General features: G+C 40.6%; 2 protein-coding genes across 2 annotated transcripts; one reads left to right on the top strand and one right to left on the bottom strand.

The window, feature by feature from the left end:
* Positions 1 to 14,132: 14,132 nt before the first annotated feature.
* Positions 14,133 to 17,812, bottom strand: LOC147567775 (uncharacterized). Its single transcript, XM_086658075.1, has 8 exons — positions 17,301 to 17,812; positions 17,017 to 17,236; positions 16,862 to 16,903; positions 16,677 to 16,754; positions 15,919 to 16,247; positions 15,625 to 15,721; positions 14,473 to 15,216; positions 14,133 to 14,381 (listed from the first exon to the last, which is right to left on the bottom strand). Exons 1-8 carry the CDS (start codon positions 17,810 to 17,812, stop codon positions 14,133 to 14,135), a joined length of 2,271 nt encoding a protein of 756 aa, XP_086514201.1.
* A 32-nt stretch (positions 17,813 to 17,844) lies between these two features.
* On the top strand, positions 17,845 to 18,749 carry LOC147567774 (uncharacterized). The gene is made up of 2 exons (XM_086658065.1): positions 17,845 to 18,049; positions 18,166 to 18,749. The coding sequence occupies exons 1-2, from the start codon at positions 17,845 to 17,847 to the stop codon at positions 18,747 to 18,749; spliced, it is 789 nt and encodes a 262-aa protein (XP_086514191.1).
* Positions 18,750 to 20,072: the final 1,323 nt, after the last annotated feature.

Genomic DNA, 20,072 nt, shown 5'->3' with positions numbered 1-20,072 from the left:
CAATAGAAATAGATTTTGCTATTTAGTCGATCAATAAAAGTGAACTTCGAATCTATGCAGTGCAACTAACATGTTTGTCTGCATGAGTGAATGAATGCACATTTGCGGTAAGAAAATGATAGTGAGAGACTCTCAACAAACCTTTCGAAAAAATGATTGCAAGACAACGCAGATAAGTTGTAACCCGTAAGTGAATAATTCTACCTATAGCAGGACTATCCAAATAGTAAGTTTTTATGTGTTACATTGTCAATCATTTGGTAGGAAACATCGCTTTCATCGTGTCTACCACATAAAGGACTTCATATCTTCAAAGAAATTCACTTCTTGAGGAATCAAATATGCAATAAGACTACCATTTGAACTATTTTCAGTTTTATGGAGTAGGCAATTTGATTATCAAGAACACAAACATTGAATTCATACTCAATATGACAGTGTCATACCCTTTTTCAACAGATATCAAGCAGTAAAACTCACAACTGCTAATAGTTTGACTTCAACTGATCCAATATCCGCCAACATAACTCGCTAGTTTACTGTGACGTGCACATTACCTGTCGAATTCGAAACACGAGCTAACCATAAAAAGAAACCAATTTCCAGCATTAATCTCGAGTGGGATTGGTTACAAGAGATATTCATGCAGAAAACCATTCAACTACATCCCAAAATTATATCAACTGAAAAAAGTTCAGCGGAAAATTATTGCGTTTTCACTACGAGCAAGTTCTAAGACATCTTGCAAGATCCCAACTAATACAATAAACAACTTTTTATTTATGAACTCTGAAAAATATTGATAGAAAACCAACGGTAAGAAACACAAAACCCCCATGGTTAAGCATCAATAGCTTAGCTAAAAATAGTGCTCACGCAACTCGTGGTGGAGATGGCACAATAAACCAGTCAACACCATAGTTCAGTGTCGGTAGCATAACTAAAATACCAACAATGAAGGACGACATGGGCCTAACAAGAATTTTTTTTGTTAACCAAAACTAAATACTTTTCAAGTAGAAACTTATTTGCGAAGGAACTTTTTCATTTTCAAACTCGAAGAAAATATATTATTAAACAACTAAATACAGGAACCACAAAATCCCTCGTTGTTCATTTACTAATAGCTTAGCAAATGATACTGCTCGCGCAACTCATGGTGGAGATGGTACAATAAACTAGTCAACCACCATGGTTCAGTGTCAAAAGCGTATCTAACAATACAAAAAATGGAGGAAAATACAGGTCTATAAAAAAAACTTTTTGTTTACAGGTAGATACTTTCAACACTTTTGATTAGTAAAAACTCATTTAATAAGCATTTTTTTCACTTTGAAACTCAAAAAGTTATTACTAGAAAAATGTTAGGTAACACAATACTGTCCGTGCAACTCATGGTGGAGATGGTGCAATAAACCACCATAGTCCAGTTTTGAAAGCGAAGCTAACCAACAATGGAGGACGATACAGGCCTACAAAAACTCTTTTTATTTACCAAAAACAAATACTTTTCAAGACTTAGAACTACTAAACAGTCATTAACATATTTTTTTGCACAATTTTTTAAAACTTGGCACTTAAATGAAGAGATTTTTAAGGAATTAAAATATACTTCAGCCACAATATTTTTTCCCTTTTAACGGTATTGGTAGACGCTAAACAAATAGGTAGAGATGCCACAAGTAAAGATCATATAGCCTAATTGACTGCAAGTTGAATAAGCTACAACCGTCTTTGAATTGTTCTGCAATATTCCAGTGGTTGGTAGTGACGTAAGGAGAGAGAAAAGGGAAGAGAAGAAGAAAGGGTTTTTGCTGCTTGTCTTCTAGGTTTTCTGATCGACAAAGTTGCTGTTTTGGTCTGTTCTCCTGCCATGGAGGAGCCTCTTCACGGAAAAGAAACAAGTCTAAGGGATGAGGGAGAGATTGGTGAAGGCCGTTTTTTGCTTGCTGGGAACCGTGTGCATACTGAAGAGGAAGAGGATGAGATGGCAGAAGCAAACTCTTTGGTTGGTCATGGGGATCAATTGAGCACTGTTCAAACAACTAATGGCTTAGTTGGTATGAGGTTTCAAGCAACAGAAAAAACAACAAACCTAGGGAATGAGTCTGCATCACGTATAAAGTCTAATCAAACACAAGTTTCTGTCCGTGCTAATGGAAGCAAAGTGGCTGCTGTAAAAAATAAGGTCATGGGCAATAACTCTTATGCTAATGCTATACGTGATAACTTGTTTGTCGGAGTTCTTCGACGTCCGAGTGAAGACTTAATCAAGAACACAGTTCAGTCAGACCTACACCAACAATTCCCGGCGGCAACAGAAACACACAAACATAGCAGCAGTTTTCCGGCATACCCTAGGGTTCCGTCAGTTGCTAGGGTTTCTGTTGAGCCGGGCCAAAGGGAGTTACCGTCATTGGGCCAGGAAGCTAGGAGTGTTGCATCCCATGTAGAGAATCAGAACTCTAACTGGGCTCGGCTATTCAACAAGGTAACCTCCCCACATACAACTCAACTGTCTTACACTCCTCCTGTAGAAGTAAATGGAGAAAGGGTAGCTGAGTTTGATATTGCTGATTTTGGTGATCGAGTTAAGTCATTTGATGACATTTTGATTGGAAATTTTGTTGGAGAGCGACTGAGTTACGGCCTGGTACATAATGTTTTGGTCTAGAAATGGAATCCTAAGGGTGGGCTGAAACTAACCATCCATGGAACCTCGGCGTTTGTGATTAAATTTGCATCAATGGAAGATAGACAACGAGCAATGGAACATGAGCCCATTTTCATTGTCGGAAGACCTTTCATCGTCCGACCATGGCGTCTTCACATTGAAAAGGAATTACAGGATATGAAAACATTACCAATGTGGGTTAATCTATGCAATATTCCACTTATTTTCTGGACTCCCAATGGTATTAGTCGTATTGCAAGTATTCTTGGAAAGCCGATCATGCTAGATAGTCACACTGAATCGCAAGAGAGGATGGCTTATGCTCGGGTATGTGTTGAAGCTAATGCGGAATGGGAGTTACCAAAAGAACTCAGCATTCGTGTCAAAGACGGATCACAAGATGAGGTGGTTAAAGTGGCAGTTGAATATTCATGGATGCCTGCCCGTTGTGCCACGTGTAAAGTGTTCGGACATGATGATACGGGGTGTCCCACTAAACCAAAACAGCATGTAACACTAGACACACATAATAGTTCGTTTCGCACTACCAAAGAGGCTAACCGAGGAGTAACCGCAGCTCAACAACAACAGAACCCGAGACATACACAATTCCAGCAACCTAATGTAAGAAGAGGTCCTAATATGACACAAGAGGGGGGCGGAAAAGACCAGAAACGGGAGAAGGACTAGATTCACAGATTGCTCGTAATGGGAAGAACAAAGGCGATGCTGAGTGGACGATTGTCACAAACAAAACAAAGCAATTTCAGCCAGGTTCGGGACATAATGAAAGAGTGGATCAGCAAAGAAGGAAGATATTAAAGAGGTTACCATTACAACACCAAACCAGCAAGAGTGGGAGCACCCGAAGCCAAATAGGTAACTCTTTTTCTGCTTTGTTATCTATTGATACTTTTGAGAATGATGTGCATGAAACCCATGATACTTCCTGCGAGTCGGAACCTCAAGAGGACATAACCCAACCAATGGAAGATCAGCAACCGTTATTGTGTAACTCCGATAGCTCGGAAGGAGTTACAAACAACCCCTCATTAGTTTAATGATAAATCTTGCTTGTTGGAATGTGAGAGGTCTTAATGACGCTCTCCGTATGAAGAGCGTACGTGATTTTATGAGATTGAATAGAATTGGCTTATGTGGATTGTTAGAAACTCATGTTCAGGAGGTAAATATGACTCGTATTCAGCGAAGTCTTAATTCTAACTGGACCTTTATTGATAACTATGTGGCTGTTCCGGGAGGCCGGATTTGGATCGGATGGGACCCGAGTAGGGTTGCCTTTACTGTGTTCCATATTGGAGGGCAAGTTATTGCAGGTAGTGTTCAGTTTACCGATGGTTCAGGTTTTAATTTGGCAGTGGTGTACGGAAGTAATAGTACTGTTCATCGCCGGGAGCTTTGGAAGGACCTTGAGTTTCTCATGACGGGTTCTGAGGCTCCGTGGCTGGTGCTAGGTGACTTCAACACCACGATGCTGGCTAATGAGAAGAGAGGGGGTAACAACTCACCATCTCAAGGTTCGAATGAGATGTTTGACTGTTCGTATACAAGTTGTTTCTATGCTTGGTCTAACAAGCAGATGGGTGTGGCGAACATCAGTTCTAAGATTGATCGGGCTCTTATTAACAGTGGGTGGCTGACCTGTTTCCCTTTAGCTAAAGCAGACTTTCTACCGGCTTGGGACTCAGATCGCTCTCCTATTATTATACCGCTTGCTGCACCTAACATACACCGGAGAACTCCGTTTCGGTTCTTTAATGCCTGGACGGAGATTCCCACGTTTAGAGCTCTTGTTGCTGATGTATGGAAGGAGTCAGTACGGGGTAACCCGATGTTTCGTATGGTGAAAAAGCTCAAGGCTTCGGTTGAACGACTGGAAGAAAGTTCGGTTGAATGACTGGAAGAAAGTTCGGTTGAATGGGGTGATGAATCAGGTAACCATTAATCGAAATTTCTTACATTCAGTGCAGGTTCGATTGTAGGGAGATCCAGAAAATCCGACTTTACGGAGGCAAGAGAGAGTAGCTACTGAAAACTATAGTAGCGTTGTTCGGGCTGAAACGGCAATGCTCCGACAACGTGCTAAAGTTGAATGGCTTACTCTTGATGACAGCAATACGGCTTATTTTCACAACTCTATTAAAGAGCGGAAGTCAAGGAATGCTATTACTCGACTTACCAGGGAGGATGGTTCGGTGGCCGAGGATCTAGTGGAGATAGCTAATATGTGTGTGGACTTCTATCGGGATTTATTTGGTCGAGATGATGAGGATAATGAAGCATTAGATCCCATATCTAATGTGGAGTTCTCACGCCCGCTGACGGAAGCTGAAGGAGCCCTTCTCATTACGAGGGTGACGAGAGATGAGATCTTTGCTGCTTTACAGACTATTGATTCTGATCGATCGCCGGGGCCGGATGGGTTCTCTTCCCATTTTTTTAAGGCGTGCTGGGACATCGTGAGAGATGATTTTGTGGAAGCTATCCAGAGGTTCTTCAGCTCAGGAAAGCTTCTCCAAGAGGTAAACTCTACTTTCATTACTCTTATTCCTAAAATAGATAACGCTTCCTCAGTGTCAGATTTCAGACCGATATCTTGTTGTAATGTGTTGTATAAATGCATTGCCAAGATTCTTACTATACGGCTGAAGGAAGTTATTTATTCGATGATTAGTCCGAACCAATTAGCCTTTATTTCTGGCCGTACTATTCAGGACAATATCATGCTAGCCCATGAGATTGTTCGGAATTACCACCGACCAGACACCTCCGCTAGGTGTACGGTCAAGATTGACCTTAAGAAGGCGTATGACACAGTTCGTTGGTCTTCTCTATTCTCAGTCCTTGGTAAGTTTCATTTTCCAAGGATATTCATAGAATGGATACGGGCCTGTGTGACTACGTCTAAATTCTCGATTATGGTTAATGGTGAAGCCCATGGTTATTTTGATGGGAAGCGAGGTGTACGGCAAGGCTGCCCGATTTCTCCATATTTGTTTGTGTTAATGATGGAGGTATTCGCGGTTCTTATTGATCGAGAGGAGAGAGCAGGTCGGTTTCTGCTACACCCTAAGTGTCGAGTTTCGAAAGTTACCCACCTTTATTTCGTCGACGATCTCATGGTTTTCTTCCGAGGAGACGCGGGTTCGGCTCAATCTCTAAAAGGTGTGCTAACTGGTTTTAATCGGGTGACGGAGTTGCAAGCTAATGTGCTTAAGAGTACAGTTTTCTTTGCTGGTCTTTCGGTCCAAGGTCAGAGAGATATCACTAGTATTCTGGAATTCGGTACTGGTTCTCTTCCTATCCGATACTTGGGTTTGCCTCTCATTTCGTCTCGTCTCACCTATAGTCACTGTATTCCGTTGATTGATAAAATCAAGGGACGAATCAAATCTTGGAAGAGTCGCTTTTTATCGTTCGCGGGGCGGGTTCTCCTCGTAAAGGTGGTTTTGAATAGTATGTTACTATATTGGGCAGCGTGTTCGTTATTCCCAAGAGAGTAATAAATGACATCAACTCCATCTTTAGCAAGTTTCTGTGGTCTGGTGTGGATATGGGGTGTAAGAGAGCCCCCATTGGCTGGGAAAGTCTCTGTTACCCCACTGACGAAGGGGGACTTGGTTTTCGTAATATCGAGATGTTGTTCGAGGCGTCAAATCTTCGTCATATATGGGAGCTGGTTAGTGGTAAGACGACTTTGTGGGCTGAGTGGGTGAGAAATAATCTCATCAAAGCTCAGCACTTCTGGACTTTATCAGCTTCGAGTAGAAGTTCTTGGTGTTGGCGCCGGATTCTAGCCAGCAGGCCGACGGCTCAGCGACTCATTTGCACTTCTCTGGGGGATGGTCATGATACTAATTTCTGGACTGATTTATGGCATCCTCGTGGTCTTCTTTTTGATGCATTTGAGGAGACACATAGATACAATTCTCATCTTCACTTAAATGCACGGGTTTCTCAGTTTATTGGGCAGTCAGCATGGGTTTTTCCTACTCATATAGCAGCTATGTTGGGGACTATCGAGGTTGAGGCTAGAGAGGTGGTGGTAGATAGTACTCTTAGAGATGAGGTGATCTGGATGCCCAGCCAGAATGGAGAGTTTACTCTCAAAGAGACGTACGAAGCAATTCGACCAAGAGGAACTCGGTTGAGCTGGACTTCCTCAGTATGGTCACCGGGTGGTATACCCAAACATTGCTTCATCACGTGGCTTGCCTTTCGAAGACGCCTCAAAACCAGATCACTTCTGGCTTGTTGGGGTATGGTTATAGACACTACATGTGTTTTCTGTGGGATAGATGAAGAAACGGATTTCCACCTATTCTTTGGTTGTTCGGCTACGAAGAATATATGGGAATCGCTATTACTCAAGATGGGATTTCAGAGGTTATGTGTTGTCGATTGGGAAGAGGAGTTACAGTGGTGTCTGAATCACTTTGGAGGGGGTTTTATTGCTGCCCGGGTAGGTCTTCTGCTTTTAAATGCCTATGTCTATCATATTTGGAAGGAGCGGAATAACAGGGTATTTAGAAGTAATGTCATGTCACCGGGGCTGATTGTCCACACTATTTGTGATGAAGTGCAGATCAAGCTGAATACCGTTACCAAACGGTTTGAAGATACCGAGGAGAATCGGAGGACCATCGATCGCTGAAATCTTACTATCTCTCTGCAAAAGCCGGTCTATACTTCATGTAATTGGACTCGGCCGATGGCAGGGAGATATATGATTAATACCGATGGTGCTTTAAACGAGGTGGATGCGGGGTATGGAGCCATTATTCGAGATTCAGAGGGGATTGTTGTTAGAGCAGCCACTGGACAGGTTGATGGGCAGACTATCTTTATACATGAGCTGCAGGGTGTTGAGTTGGGGTTGGAGTTAGCACTTAGTGCTTGGCTGCAGGAAGTTGAACTTGGTCTTGATTCGATGAATATCAAGTTACTTCTTGCAAAACCACATCAGAAATTACCATGGAGGGCGAGGCGTTTATGGAAGAGAGTTCAGAGGCTACGGAGCCAATTTCGGAGTTTTCGGGTATTTCATGTCTATAGGGAAGCAAACCAAGCTGCTGATTACTTGTCAAAGATGAAGCTAGGACCGGGAGTAACTCACGTGAATATTAGTCAACTGCCGGCGGAGTTAGTCAATATTGTTAATGCGGATTCAAGAGGGACAGTGAAAATGAGGAAAGGGTGGGGCTAATGATATGATGTAATTTTGATTTCTTGCTGTTTTTTTGACTTCTTATTTCTTTGTATTCGGTTCGGGCTTCTCCCGCTTATCATTATCAAAAAAAAATATTCCAGTGGTTGCCACAAGAATGACGTCATAGCTCCTGGAGAAGTATTTAAAATCAAAGCTTGTACATTTTCATGTTATGCATCTCTTTCTATCAACCTTTTGCATCTCATGAGCTGATATAAGCTTAGACTATAGAAGGTAAAGTGTGAAAAACAAGGAAACCTTGGTTGTGGTTTGAGGGTTTTTGCTCAAATATGATTAGCAAGAACTAGTGTCCAGTCCTACCAGTGCAAAAGGGGTATGTAAATTGTATGTCGTTTATGTAGTTTATTTTGCTGGTTATTTATGATTTATATGTGCTACCTCGCAGACAAAGGCATTTACTTGTTTCAAAATTATGTTAGTAGATCGTGAAAACATAATCAATGATGGATAATTATGTTAGATGCTTTATTTTATTGCCTCACAGATAAGACTAAACTTAACATCTCAATATGTTTAATTGCATGTAACCATCAAATTTTTACATGTCCTTAAAGTCAAAGGTGTTCTTTCATATTTTAGACACTGTCAATGCAATCATATTTCAAATTGAGCTGAGTCTTACACAAATATATGCGATCATTTAGAGTATTATATATGCGATACATTAAGCTAAGTCTTACACAAATATTTGACTTCGGTTCTTAGCTTTAATAAACAACAACTTTTATTATTATCGTCAAAGAAGTTTAAGGCACATTCTGAAGAATGCTTTATTGCATGTTTAGGTGTGATCCTTTATTTGCTCTTGCAAGAAATTTACTTCTAAGCGTTTTGGTGAGTCGTCCACAACTCCCTTACATCTTTTTCACATATGCATATTTACCTTCATTTTGGTAGAAAAGGCATGCTATTCATTTTTCTGTTCTTTGTTTAGGAGAGAGGTACTGTGGTCTTGTTGCTTTAGAACATGTTAGAACTTAGAAGTGGTCGCACGTGGCACGGTGATTTATGAGAATAGGTAGGTGGACTATGCTTTTTCTTTTTTCCTCCTTTGTTTGCACCTAAGGTGATGGTACATCTTCTTTACGTAGAGAAAATGTATGGTTCCTATATAATTAATATTGATTTTTCACTCAAAGTTATAGTGGGCCCAAGTTCTTATTAGTTAATGTGTGATTCCTCCTTTTGATAACTTGTCTTCTAGCCAATGAGTTCTGATTAGCTAATGAGTTCTCATTAGCTAGAAGACAAGTTTTTGCTTGTACTCACTTAAAATCTGCTATTGTACTCCCCTCTGCAATTGTAGCGTAACTGAACGAACATGTATATCATTTTCCACATAGTTTATTTTTTTATTATAGTGTAATTTATAGTAACAAATTACTCAGCTGCAATAACTTTCTGTCAGAGAATCCGTCTCTTTACTTTTTTTAATTATTAAAGTATCTGCAGTTGTTGTGGCACCAATTCTAGAAGCATGTAAGAGGATCAATTTCTGTACAAATTCTTTAGAAGCAAGTAGGAAGATCGCTTTTTCTGCAAATTCTTTGACTTATTCTACGCCTTCATCGATGAAGCTCTTGACGGTACAGATTTTAGTTTGTACTATTGCTGATGAATGGGTCTGTTATTTAAAAAATAGTTCAACGACACATCCACTTTCTGTTAGAAATGTAAATGTAACCATGCAGTAAAAATCCGTGATCAACGACGCATCCACTTTTCTGTAAATGACGGGATAATGTGGGTCTTCTTGTGAAATTAGGATTAAATTGCCTTTTTTTTCCTGTTATATAGGTTGAATGAGATGGATACTGAAGTTAATACAGATGTCACCCTTCCTGCTCGGTGGTAAGTTGATTCCCCAAGTTTCATTTCGTTTCTTCTAATATAAGTTGATTCCCCAAGTTTCATTTCGTTTCTTCTAATATTCTAGTACAATATTGGTAATTAATGTGTTTCTCAGTACTTAATACCACCGGAAGTCTAATTATTTGAAGTGTATATGTGCTACTTTTGAATACTACGAGTTGTGTAAACTTTTTTCGTGCCTTTCGAATATACACTTAGAAATATCATTCCTATTTTGAGTGTCTTCTTGGAATTTTATTCATTAGATAAGTATTACATTCTTGTTTCCCATACAAGGAATGCAAATTGTTGCAACTTACATACAGTTCTAGAAATCATCGACCATCTCTTGTTGAAGTTTTCTATCAAGGAATCTGTTACTTAGCATGCTTATGGAGCTTAAGGTAAGAAATTGATGGAGCTTTCTTGAAGAATGTTTCTTGCATGCTTCTTTGTGAATCGTTTACTTGCTCTTGCATGTTTCTTTGTGAATCGTTTACTTGCTCTTGCATGAAATTTAAGGAGCTTGTGTGATTTCTGCGATTCATCCACATAACTCCCTAATATATTTTTCACATATGGATATTTACCTCATTTGGGTAGAAAAGGCGCGCTAGTTATTTTTCTTTGCTTTGTTTCACAGAGAGATGTTGTGGTATTGCTGCTTCAGAACATGTGGCACAAAGGTTACTAAGAATTGGTATATCATTTTCCTTTGTTCCTCCGCAATTGCTGCTCAACTGGAGGAACAAGTAAATAATTTTTCACTTAGATTCTCTTTATATCGTACTGTTTATAGTACCAAATTACTCAACTGTGATAACTTTCTGTCAAAGAAAGCGTCTCTATTCTAATTGTTTTTTGTAAAAGTATCTGCTATTTTTTGCCACCAAAACGGCTTTTTCTATCGTAAGTGGATCACTTATTTCACAAAGTCGTTTGAAACACGCATGGAAATCGCTTTGTCTGCAAATTAACTAGACATATTGTAACTGTGATAGGAAAACTTCAAGGAGAGAGTGAGTTGTAAACCAGAATGTGAGGTTTGTCTAAGTGAAGAGGATACGTTGATTCTTCAACGTTGGGTCCCTCTAAGACGGCAATCACACTGCTGAACTGGTAACTTACGAACTAGTTTTTCCTTTCAACCCATATTAACTGTTACAGTCTTATGAGGTTTACACTTTGCAGTTCGTTTTTCCTTTAAGCCCGAAGGGATTTGAATCTTGAAGCGTTCCTCAACCTGGCTTTTGTATTGAAAGTGGTGTACGGATTTTGATCTCTTGTTGCATACTTGCATTACTACTTCTTTATATATGTACTAGGGTATAGCCCGTGACCGTAGGGCACGAAAATTTCTTTATTATGTTATACAAAATTATCGAATATATTGGTCTTATACACATATTGAAGTAATAAAAATATATTAAAAAGAATAACGGAGATTATATTTAATTGTTTGAAGGGAGAAAAGAGGAAAGATATAAGAATATCGGATTACAAAAGTTAGTTAGACATGGTGGAACACATAATAAACGAGAAGAAGATAAAGTAAGACAAAGTTAAGGTTGAAATCCCCCTTTTTTAGATGATGGCGCAAGGCTAGAATCGTCGGAAAATATGAATATGTATATGTTGCCGATCTCCCCTTAGCAGTGTCCTGATTTCCCCTTACAGTACATATTAGGTGTCCCCTCAGTGAAAACCAGGGTTCCCCTTAGCAAACAGTACTTTCTTCTTCCTCCAAACTAAACCACCATGAAAGCTTCAGTTAAGTTTTCTCTCTCTAGAAATATTAACCAAAAACACAACAGGATAACAAGGGAATCAAGGTAATGATCAAGGGAGCAAAACCCCTAAACTTTCTGGCCAAAATAATGGCCGGAATCACCACAAGCAAGTCTGGCGAAGACAAGTGAAATCCGGCCAAGAAAAGCCCGGTTCCGAGCTGGTGCTACTGCTGTGCTGTTCTCGGTTCCTTCCCGTGCCCTCTCTTAGCTGTAGACAAGCAACCGGAGCTGCTCCAATGGAAGTTCTCCTCAAACCCAAGCTTGTGTCTTGCTGCTTCTATGTCTGAGTTGATGTTCCTTGCTGATCCCCGTGCTGTTGCCTCCTTCGTCCCAAGTTGCTGTGTTCCTTTAGAAAAAAACGAGTTCTAGTTTGGGGAAACCGAGTTTTCCAAACCATAGACTCGAGTTGCTGTTGCCTTAGAGCTGCTGTTGTTCGTTGAAGACAACCCCTGCCGACCTAGACTTGGCCGGCCTTGAGTGTTGGCCGGCCAAGCTTTGGCCGGCAACCTCTATGCCTTTCTCCCTCTAACTCTTTTGCAAACCTAGAACTCTAATAGAGAAGATGAAGTCCAATCAGATTTTCTTTTTCTTTTGTCTACTCAACTAAATGGAAACCCTTGACTTGACTTGACTTGACTTGGGCTACTTCATTTAACTTTGACTTGAACTTTTGAGGTGCTCATAACATGTCTCTTTGGTCTTCTTCCTTGGACCCTTGGGCTTTGGATTTTTAGTTCTATTTAGAAATCAAGGGGTGCCTTCATAATTGTCTCTACTTCATCTAATTTTCAGAAAAGACAAAACTGTCATTCGACTTCTTTGTTCCATAGCTTTTCCGTCTAAACTCTGATTCAACTTCCGTTTTCGCCGTCAGACTCACTATTGACTCCACTTTCCATTTAACCTCTAATTTTAACCAAAATGACCAAAATACCCCTGGTGCTCTTTCCTTCGGATCTCTTTCACATGAGATGAAAATGTGATAAATGCTCCGTTTTATTCCGAATCTAACATCAAACTCCAAATAAGCTCCCTAACAAGAAAAATACATAAATTATTAGAAATAAAACCCGAAATGAACTAACTCATCGAAGTTAAGTGATCAAAATGTGGCATTTTAACGCCACATCAAACATCCCCAAACTTAGAATTTGCTAGTCCTCGAGCAAACAAACAAAACAAAACAATAAAGTAAAACCTAACTCACTATCGGAGGAATCCCGGTTGCATTTAGCTTATGCAACAAGCCGTTAAACCCCTAGGTTACCCCTAGTGGACGAGTGGCGTCTCGTGAGGTTTTCCAGTGAATATACCCACAAAAGTCGAGATTCCAAAGACATAAAGGAGTTCAACATCGATGTAAATAAGATAATGACAACAAATGACACACTCAAGCATGCTAAACAAGCGAATCAAAATCGACAAACGCATATAAATGCTAAAAGTCTCCTCACTAATAGTCTCATCTTAAAATGTAAGTGTCCAATCATAATGAGCATCATCTAAGTCCAAAGTTACAAAACCTCGATTCCTATCGTAGTACATTTCGCCTCGACTGTAGCCTCACGGTCACACTCTCTGAAACATGAAATCACTCCAAAATAGATAATAATGGTTCACTCTAATGTGTGAGCATGGAATAAAGTGAAACTCAACACATACAAAACAAATGAGGATAACAAGTTTTAGAACAAAATCTCTAAAGAATGGAAATAACCACTAAAATGGAATGGGGAAGCTCACTCACCCTTCCATTTTAGTGGACTGTTGTGAGAGCAACCACAGGTCAGGTTGATGGACATACTATCTTCATACACGAGCTCAGGGTGTTGAGTTGGGATTGGAGTTAGCACTTAGCGCCGGATTGTAGGAAGTTGAACTTGGTCTCGACTCGATGAATATCAAGTTACTTCTTGCAAAACCACATCAGAAATTACCATGGAGGGCGAGGCGTTTGTGGAAGAGAGTTCAAAGGCTTCGGAGTCAATTTCGGAGTTTTTGGGTTTTTGATGTCTATAGAGAAGCCAATCAGGCTGCTGATTTCCTGTCGAAGATGAAGCTCGGCCAGGGGTTAACTCACTTGAATATTGGTCAACTACCGGTGGAATTAGTCAATATTGTTTTTTTTTTTTTTGCATTAATCAGCAAGTTTTAAGGGAAACCCGAACCCAAACAAGAAAGAGACGACAACAGACAAGCCATCAACCTAAAACCCGGCCCAAACAAAGCCCCAAGCAGCCCACAAGAAACATATGATCCCATAAGAAAATTACAACCATTGAGTTATAAAAAAGAGAGGAAAAAACACAACAAAAAAACCTCTAATCATTTCTGCCTCAAACATTCTAGGACTGAACATCCTGACACACCAATCTATCATAGAGTCCCAGGAGGTACAAGGACCTGTCTAAGCACCAACATCTTGAGTAACTTCCTCCAAATGCCTCTAGAATAGCTGCAATTGAAGAATAAGTGAGTATCATCCTCCTCCTCTTTGGAGCGGAGGCTACATGTTACATCAATATTGAGACCCCATTTGTACAATTTCAATTTAGTCTTCACTGCTCTATGCAAAACAACCCAATGCATGTTCAAGGCTGAAATCACTGAATTTGGCCATGTTGCACTTGATACGTCTCCACACTTTCAAGGACTTCCAAGGAGGGACTGCATCAGGTCTATTCAGCAAATCACAAACACACTTAGAGTTAGTAGCCACTTGCACTCTATCAAACCCATAAGCCAAGGCAGTAATCAGGCCCACCACAATAGGCTGCAGCTCATGGTGAATAACACTAACAGGAGTAGCCCCTGCCTGATCATCACATACTATATACCTGCAAAATCCCTCAAAACACACCCAAAACTAGCCTGGTCTGCACTATAAGACCCATCAGTGTTAATACGATAAAACCAGGCTTAGGAACAATCCAAGAACAAGGAGTGAGCTTAGGAGGAGTGGCAATCAACTGAAGGTTCCAAAGCCCAGCAATTTCATCCATTCTAGGACTGCTAACAGTGCTACAACTAAGACAAGTCATCTTCATTCTAACTTCTTCCATTATTCTCCTCAGCAGACCCTCCTGAGAATCACCAGTGCTAGAGAAAACTCTTATGTTCCTCTCACACCAAATGTGATAAATGAAAGCATTAAAGGTCAATTTGCCAAGAATAGCAATCTTGTCTTTGCCACTGAACATCCTGACACACCAATCTATCATAGAGTCCCAGGAGGTACAAGGAACATGTCTAAGCACCAACATCTTGAGTAACTTCCTCCAAATGCCTCTAGAATAGCTACAATTGAAGAATAAGTGAGTATCACCCTCCCCCTCTTTAGAGCAGAGGCTACATGTTACATCAATATTGAGACCCCATTTGTACAATTTCAATTTAGTCTTCACTGCTATATGCAAAACAACCCAAGTAATAAAGTTGTGCCTTGGAATATTATGACTAAACCAAACAAGAGAAGACCAAGAAACAGAAGGGGATACCTCTCTCAAGGCCTCATATGTACTCTTCAAGGTGAAATCACCTTTATCATTAACTATCCAGCTCCTAGAATCCTCATAGCCCTCAGCCACACCCACCTTATGCAAATTGCTAGCAACAGGACCCAAGTAGATAGAATGAAGGTAAGATAAAGCCTAATTACCATCAACCATACAGTCACTCAACTTAGCATTAAGATGAAGAATACTATCATGCCTAAGCTGTTCAGAGAAGAAAGGAAGCAAAATTCTCATAGGGTGCCAGGGATCCTTCCAAAACCAAGTGTCCTTGCCATTCCCAATCAGAACTGAGCAGAATCTCACTCCCTGTTGCCTATATTGCAAAATTCTGCGCCAGCACCAGGAAGCATCACACTTCACTGACAAAAACCAAAAGCATTTATCCTTAATCAGATACATTTGAATCCATTGGACCCACTGAGTGGGTTTGCTCATGAATAACTCCCAGATATGTCTCAAAGTACAGGCAACATTCAAGGTTGCTAAGTCTCTCAGGTTAAGACCCCCTTCTCTAAATGGATGGCATATAGTGACCCAACTAACAGAAGCACCCTGAGCAGACATGTCTGGCCCATCCCAAAGGAATCTCATAAAAATCCTATCTAGCTCATTAATCACCCTCTTAGGCAGAACAAAGATACTGAACCAGAACAAAACCATACCATTGAGCACAGCTCTAATAAGAGTCATTCTCCCTGCATAAGATAAGAACCTCATCTTCCACGACTGAATTCTACTCAAAACTTTGTCAATAAGAGGCTAACAGTCATAATAGCTAAGCCTAGAAGAAATGAGAGGACCCCCAAGTATCTAACAGGGAGGGAGGCACAAACAAACCCAAGGCAGTCCCTTAACTCATGAGTCATCTCATCAGTCAAACCAGCAGAAAACATAGAACTTTTAGCCCTATTAACTTTCAACCCAGTACCCTCAGCAAACAAGTCCAAAACGTGTGAGAGAGCTCTGGCTGAGCCTAAATCACCCTTCATAAACACCAGAAGGTCATCAGCGAAGCTCAAATGGGTGATCATAGGGTTCTTACATCTAGGATGGAGCAAAAATCTACCCTTAGCAGCCTCAGTGACCAAGAGCACATTAAAGACCTCCATAACCAATACAAAGAGGTAAAGGGACATAGGGCAACCTTGCCTAATACCTCTCTGACCCTTAATATAACCATAACAACACCCATTGATCATAAAAGAGTATTTAGGAGAAGATATGCAAACTTTAACCCATTGAATAAACTGCTTAGGAAATCCAAACTTAGCCATAATTTTCAGAAGAGAACGCCACTTAATAGTATCATAAGCTTTTTGCAAATCAATCTTGATTGCACACCTAGCAGGACCCTTAGTCCTAAGATAGTTTCTAATGAGTTAATGGGCCAAAAGGATGTTATCTTGAATGGCTCTACCAGAGATGAATGCAGATTGGAAAGGGCTAACAAGATGGCTTATAACATTCTTCATTCTCAGGGTCAAAATCTTGGTAATACATTTGTAAATGACATTACAGCAAGAGATAGGTCTAAAATCAGTCATTCTAGAGGCACCAGCAGTCTTAGGAACCAAGGAGACCAAAGTAGAGTTTACCTCTCCAAGCAACTTCCCAGTTTTGAAGAACCTAAATATAGCATTGACCACATCATCTCCCACAATTTTCCAGCAATCCTTGAAGAAGTGGGCAGTAAAGGCATAAGCTTACTCAGAAGAAATTAACCTGTCAAAATTAACAGAATCAAGCAAAGTTAGGCCATTTCTATTTAAATCAGAGGTACCAAATAGTCTTGTGTGAAATCCACACACTCATTAGCCACATCCTGATTAAGCACCAATTTGACACCCTCTTCAGTATAAAGGAATGGAATGTTATTCCTAAATCTCCTCTCTTTCATAATTTAGTATTCTGATCCCCCAAGTCAATCTTCTGCACCCTGGACTTCTGTCTAATCATTGACTCCTCCGTATTAGCAAGCTTAGTATAAGAAGCTACATCTACCCTCTCCTGACTCCTAGTAGCTGCATCAAGAGGATCCAATTGCAGTCTGGTCTGAAAAAGCTCGACAACCTGCTTAGCTTGATGTACCTGAGAGCCAAACCCAGCAAAATTTGGCTTTTTCCACTTCACCAAAGCCTTCTTTACATTCTTTAACCTGCACACAACTTGAAACATAGGATCCCACATACTGGAAAGCCTTCTTAACAATCTCTATAAACTCTTCATCTTGAGTCCAAGCATTAAAGAATTTGAAAGGTCTAGGACCTGTACCCATCCCCTCAAATAAAGAAAGCACAAAAGAAGAGTGATCGGAGACTAGAGGATTAAAAAACTCTGTCGTAGCATAGGGGCACAAACTAACCCACTCAATGTTAAGAAGGACTCTATCCAGTTTCTCAGCCACAACACCCTCACCAATTTGTTTATTGGACCAGGTAAATTCACACCCAGAATAGGCACAATCAAAGAGATTGGCTCCATGAACAAAGTTCCTGAAAGCAGCCAATCCCCCTTCCCTTACAGCAGCACCCCCTACTTTATCTTTAACCTCTAGAATAGTATTAAAGTCTCCCATCACCACCCAAAGACAGTGATATAACTCTATTAGATTGTTCAAAGAGCTCCAAAGAACCCTTCTAGTCACAGCATCATTGCTAGCATACACAAAGCTAAACAAAGAAGCCTTACCATCAACAAAGGTAGCCATCACAGAAATATGTTGAGCATTCATGTCAATAACTTGCATACTCCCAGCAATGGGGAATGGATATTGGGGTTGCTTGTGGTCTGTGTGGCACTAGTACTGAAGCTGAGTTCCATCTCTTTTTTGAGTGTTCCTTTTCTCAAGAGCTCTGGCTGAGGCTGTTAAATGCTCTTGGCTTTCATAGGCAATGCTTGGGCTCTTTGGAAGCTGAGATAGATTGGTGCATTGCTCATTTCAAGGGTGAGCCCCTAATGGCTAGAGTGGGTAAGCTGGTTTTTTTAATGCTTTCCTCTACCATGTTTGGGTTGAAAGGAATTCTAGAGTGTTCAGAGGTAAAGCTCTCCTTGTGACTGATGTGTATTCCCTTATTGTCAATGAAGTCAGAATCATGGTTTCTCCTTGGACCTGTAGGATTGAGGATAATGAGCCAAATTCCACTTTTGATAGCTGCTGGGACTTAAATGTGAGTCTCTTTAAACCTAAGCTCATAGGTCATAAGTGGGAGAGGCCTCCTTTAGGATGGTTCCTTCTTAATACTGATGGGTCTCTTGATGATGATGATGCTGGCTATGGTGCCATTATAAGGGATGCTACAGGAACAGTGGTTGCTCTGGGTGCTGGTTCTTCCCCTTGCCAGTCCATTGTGGTTCATGAGCTGCAGGGCATTGAACTTGGTCTCAAGTTAGCTAAGAAGCACTTTTGTGACCAAGTTCTTATTGCTAGTGATTCCATGACTGTGTGTCTTCTCTTATCAAATTTTGACGGATTGCCTCCCTGGACTGCCTGGAAGGTTTGGTTGAGTATAAAGAGTCTCTGGGCTGATTTCAGATTTTGTAAAGTGAAGCATGTTGTTAGAGGGATAAACCAGGCTGCTGATTTTTTAGCTAAGATGAAGCCTATTGCAGAGATTGAGCTTGATCCCATTGCCTTGCCTCCTGGTTTGAGTGTGATTGTGCAGGGATGACTTGCGAGGCAAAGTTAGATTAAGGAAGCATTGGTAATGATTGTATAGTTTTTTTTTTTTGCTTTTTGCTTGTTTCTTTGTTTCGGGCCCCTTAAACCCTGCTCATCAATGCAAAAAAATAACTTGCATACTCACAACAGAAGAGTCCCAAAAGACCCATATTCTGCCTGCACTATCAAAATCATAATTATTCACCCAATTCTAAGTGGGAAGCAGCCTCCTCCTAACCACTTCACTCCTACCAACATCAATATGAGTCTCAAAAAGACTACACAAACACAAATTATTGTTCCTAACAAATTTAGTAACCTCCACAGCTCTAGAAGGAATATTCATTCCCCTCACATTCCAACCTCCAATATTAATCATTTAATAGCATGAGAAGACCCCTTCCTAGGCTTAGGGTCTTTAGCCTCATTCAAAATCTTGGTCTCAAAGACCAAAACATTGTCACCAACAAGATTAGATTAAGAACAAGACAACTTACCACTTTCAACAACTGTGTGATGAGATGTCCCCTCACCAGGAAAACACACACCTTCCTCAACCACCATGCTGGGCCTCATAAGCAGAGACCTCTCCTTCCCACCAAGATTAATCTGCTTAGAGTTATTAACAGGTTCCTGGCTAGACAATTTACCAGCAACACCACCTAACTCCCTCCTACCCTCATGAGCACCAGCCACAACTTTCTTACCAGCTCCACTATCACCACCGTCAAAGCCACCTAATTCCCTTTCTTTCATCTTCATACTCCCTTTATACTTCACCTCAGTCCAACCCTCACCAGCAACATTAATACCCTCCATAGGCACCACTGTATCAGCTAAGGGAACATTCCTAGCAACAGGCTCACCAACTTTTTCACTTTCCACGGGATCATGCATTTCCTGAGCATCAGTATTCTTCTTGAACTTGGCAGACTTAAGACAGGAACCAGAATTGTGACCTAATTCACAATAATAAACACAATACCTTGACCTCCAAGCATACTCAATCTCAATATCCAAATCTTCACCATCCACACACAGTTCCAACACATGAGGTAATTCCCTGTCCATAGGAATCTCCACACAAACCCTGACATAGGCCATTCTCAACCCAGAAGAGGTAGGACCATCCAGAAACAAAGGCTTACCAAGAGAGCTAACAATATCAGCTAACCCTTCTTCATGCCACGGATGGATAGGAACACCCTTAAGTTTAACCCGAATGGAAATAGACTTGAGTCTCATAACTTCCTTTTCAAGAAAAGGAGTTCATGGTCGAGCAATAAAAATTCTGTTAGCCACAGAGATAGGTTCATGCTCCAATATCATTAAT

Source organism: Eschscholzia californica, unplaced genomic scaffold (genome assembly GCF_041429995.1).
Source record: "Eschscholzia californica isolate CP2 unplaced genomic scaffold, dmEscCali1.0.p SCAF_1, whole genome shotgun sequence".
In the NCBI taxonomy this organism is placed as follows: Eukaryota; Viridiplantae; Streptophyta; class Magnoliopsida; order Ranunculales; family Papaveraceae; genus Eschscholzia; species Eschscholzia californica.
The sequence above is the reverse complement of the archived record's forward strand: the minus strand, read 5'-3'. Positions and strand labels throughout refer to the sequence as shown.

Bases quoted from the DNA above. Each gene is read 5' to 3' on its own strand.
- LOC147567775 (XM_086658075.1), bottom strand. From the start codon at position 17,812: ATGAATGCTCAACATATTTCTGTGATGGCTACCTTTGTTGATGGTAAG. The intron at 16,904-17,016 runs GTGCAGAAGATT...GTGCTTAATCAG, and splicing joins TGATTAGACAGAAGTCCAGG to GATGTGGCTAATGAGTGTGT. The intron at 16,248-16,676 runs GTAAACTCTACT...GGTTATATTAAG, and splicing joins CTGGGAAGTTGCTTGGAGAG to GGTCAGAGAGGTATTAGGCA.
- LOC147567774 (XM_086658065.1), top strand. From the start codon at position 17,845: ATGGATATTGGGGTTGCTTGTGGTCTGTGTGGCACTAGTACTGAAGCT. The intron at 18,050-18,165 runs GTAAGCTGGTTT...TTGTCAATGAAG, and splicing joins GCCCCTAATGGCTAGAGTGG to TCAGAATCATGGTTTCTCCT.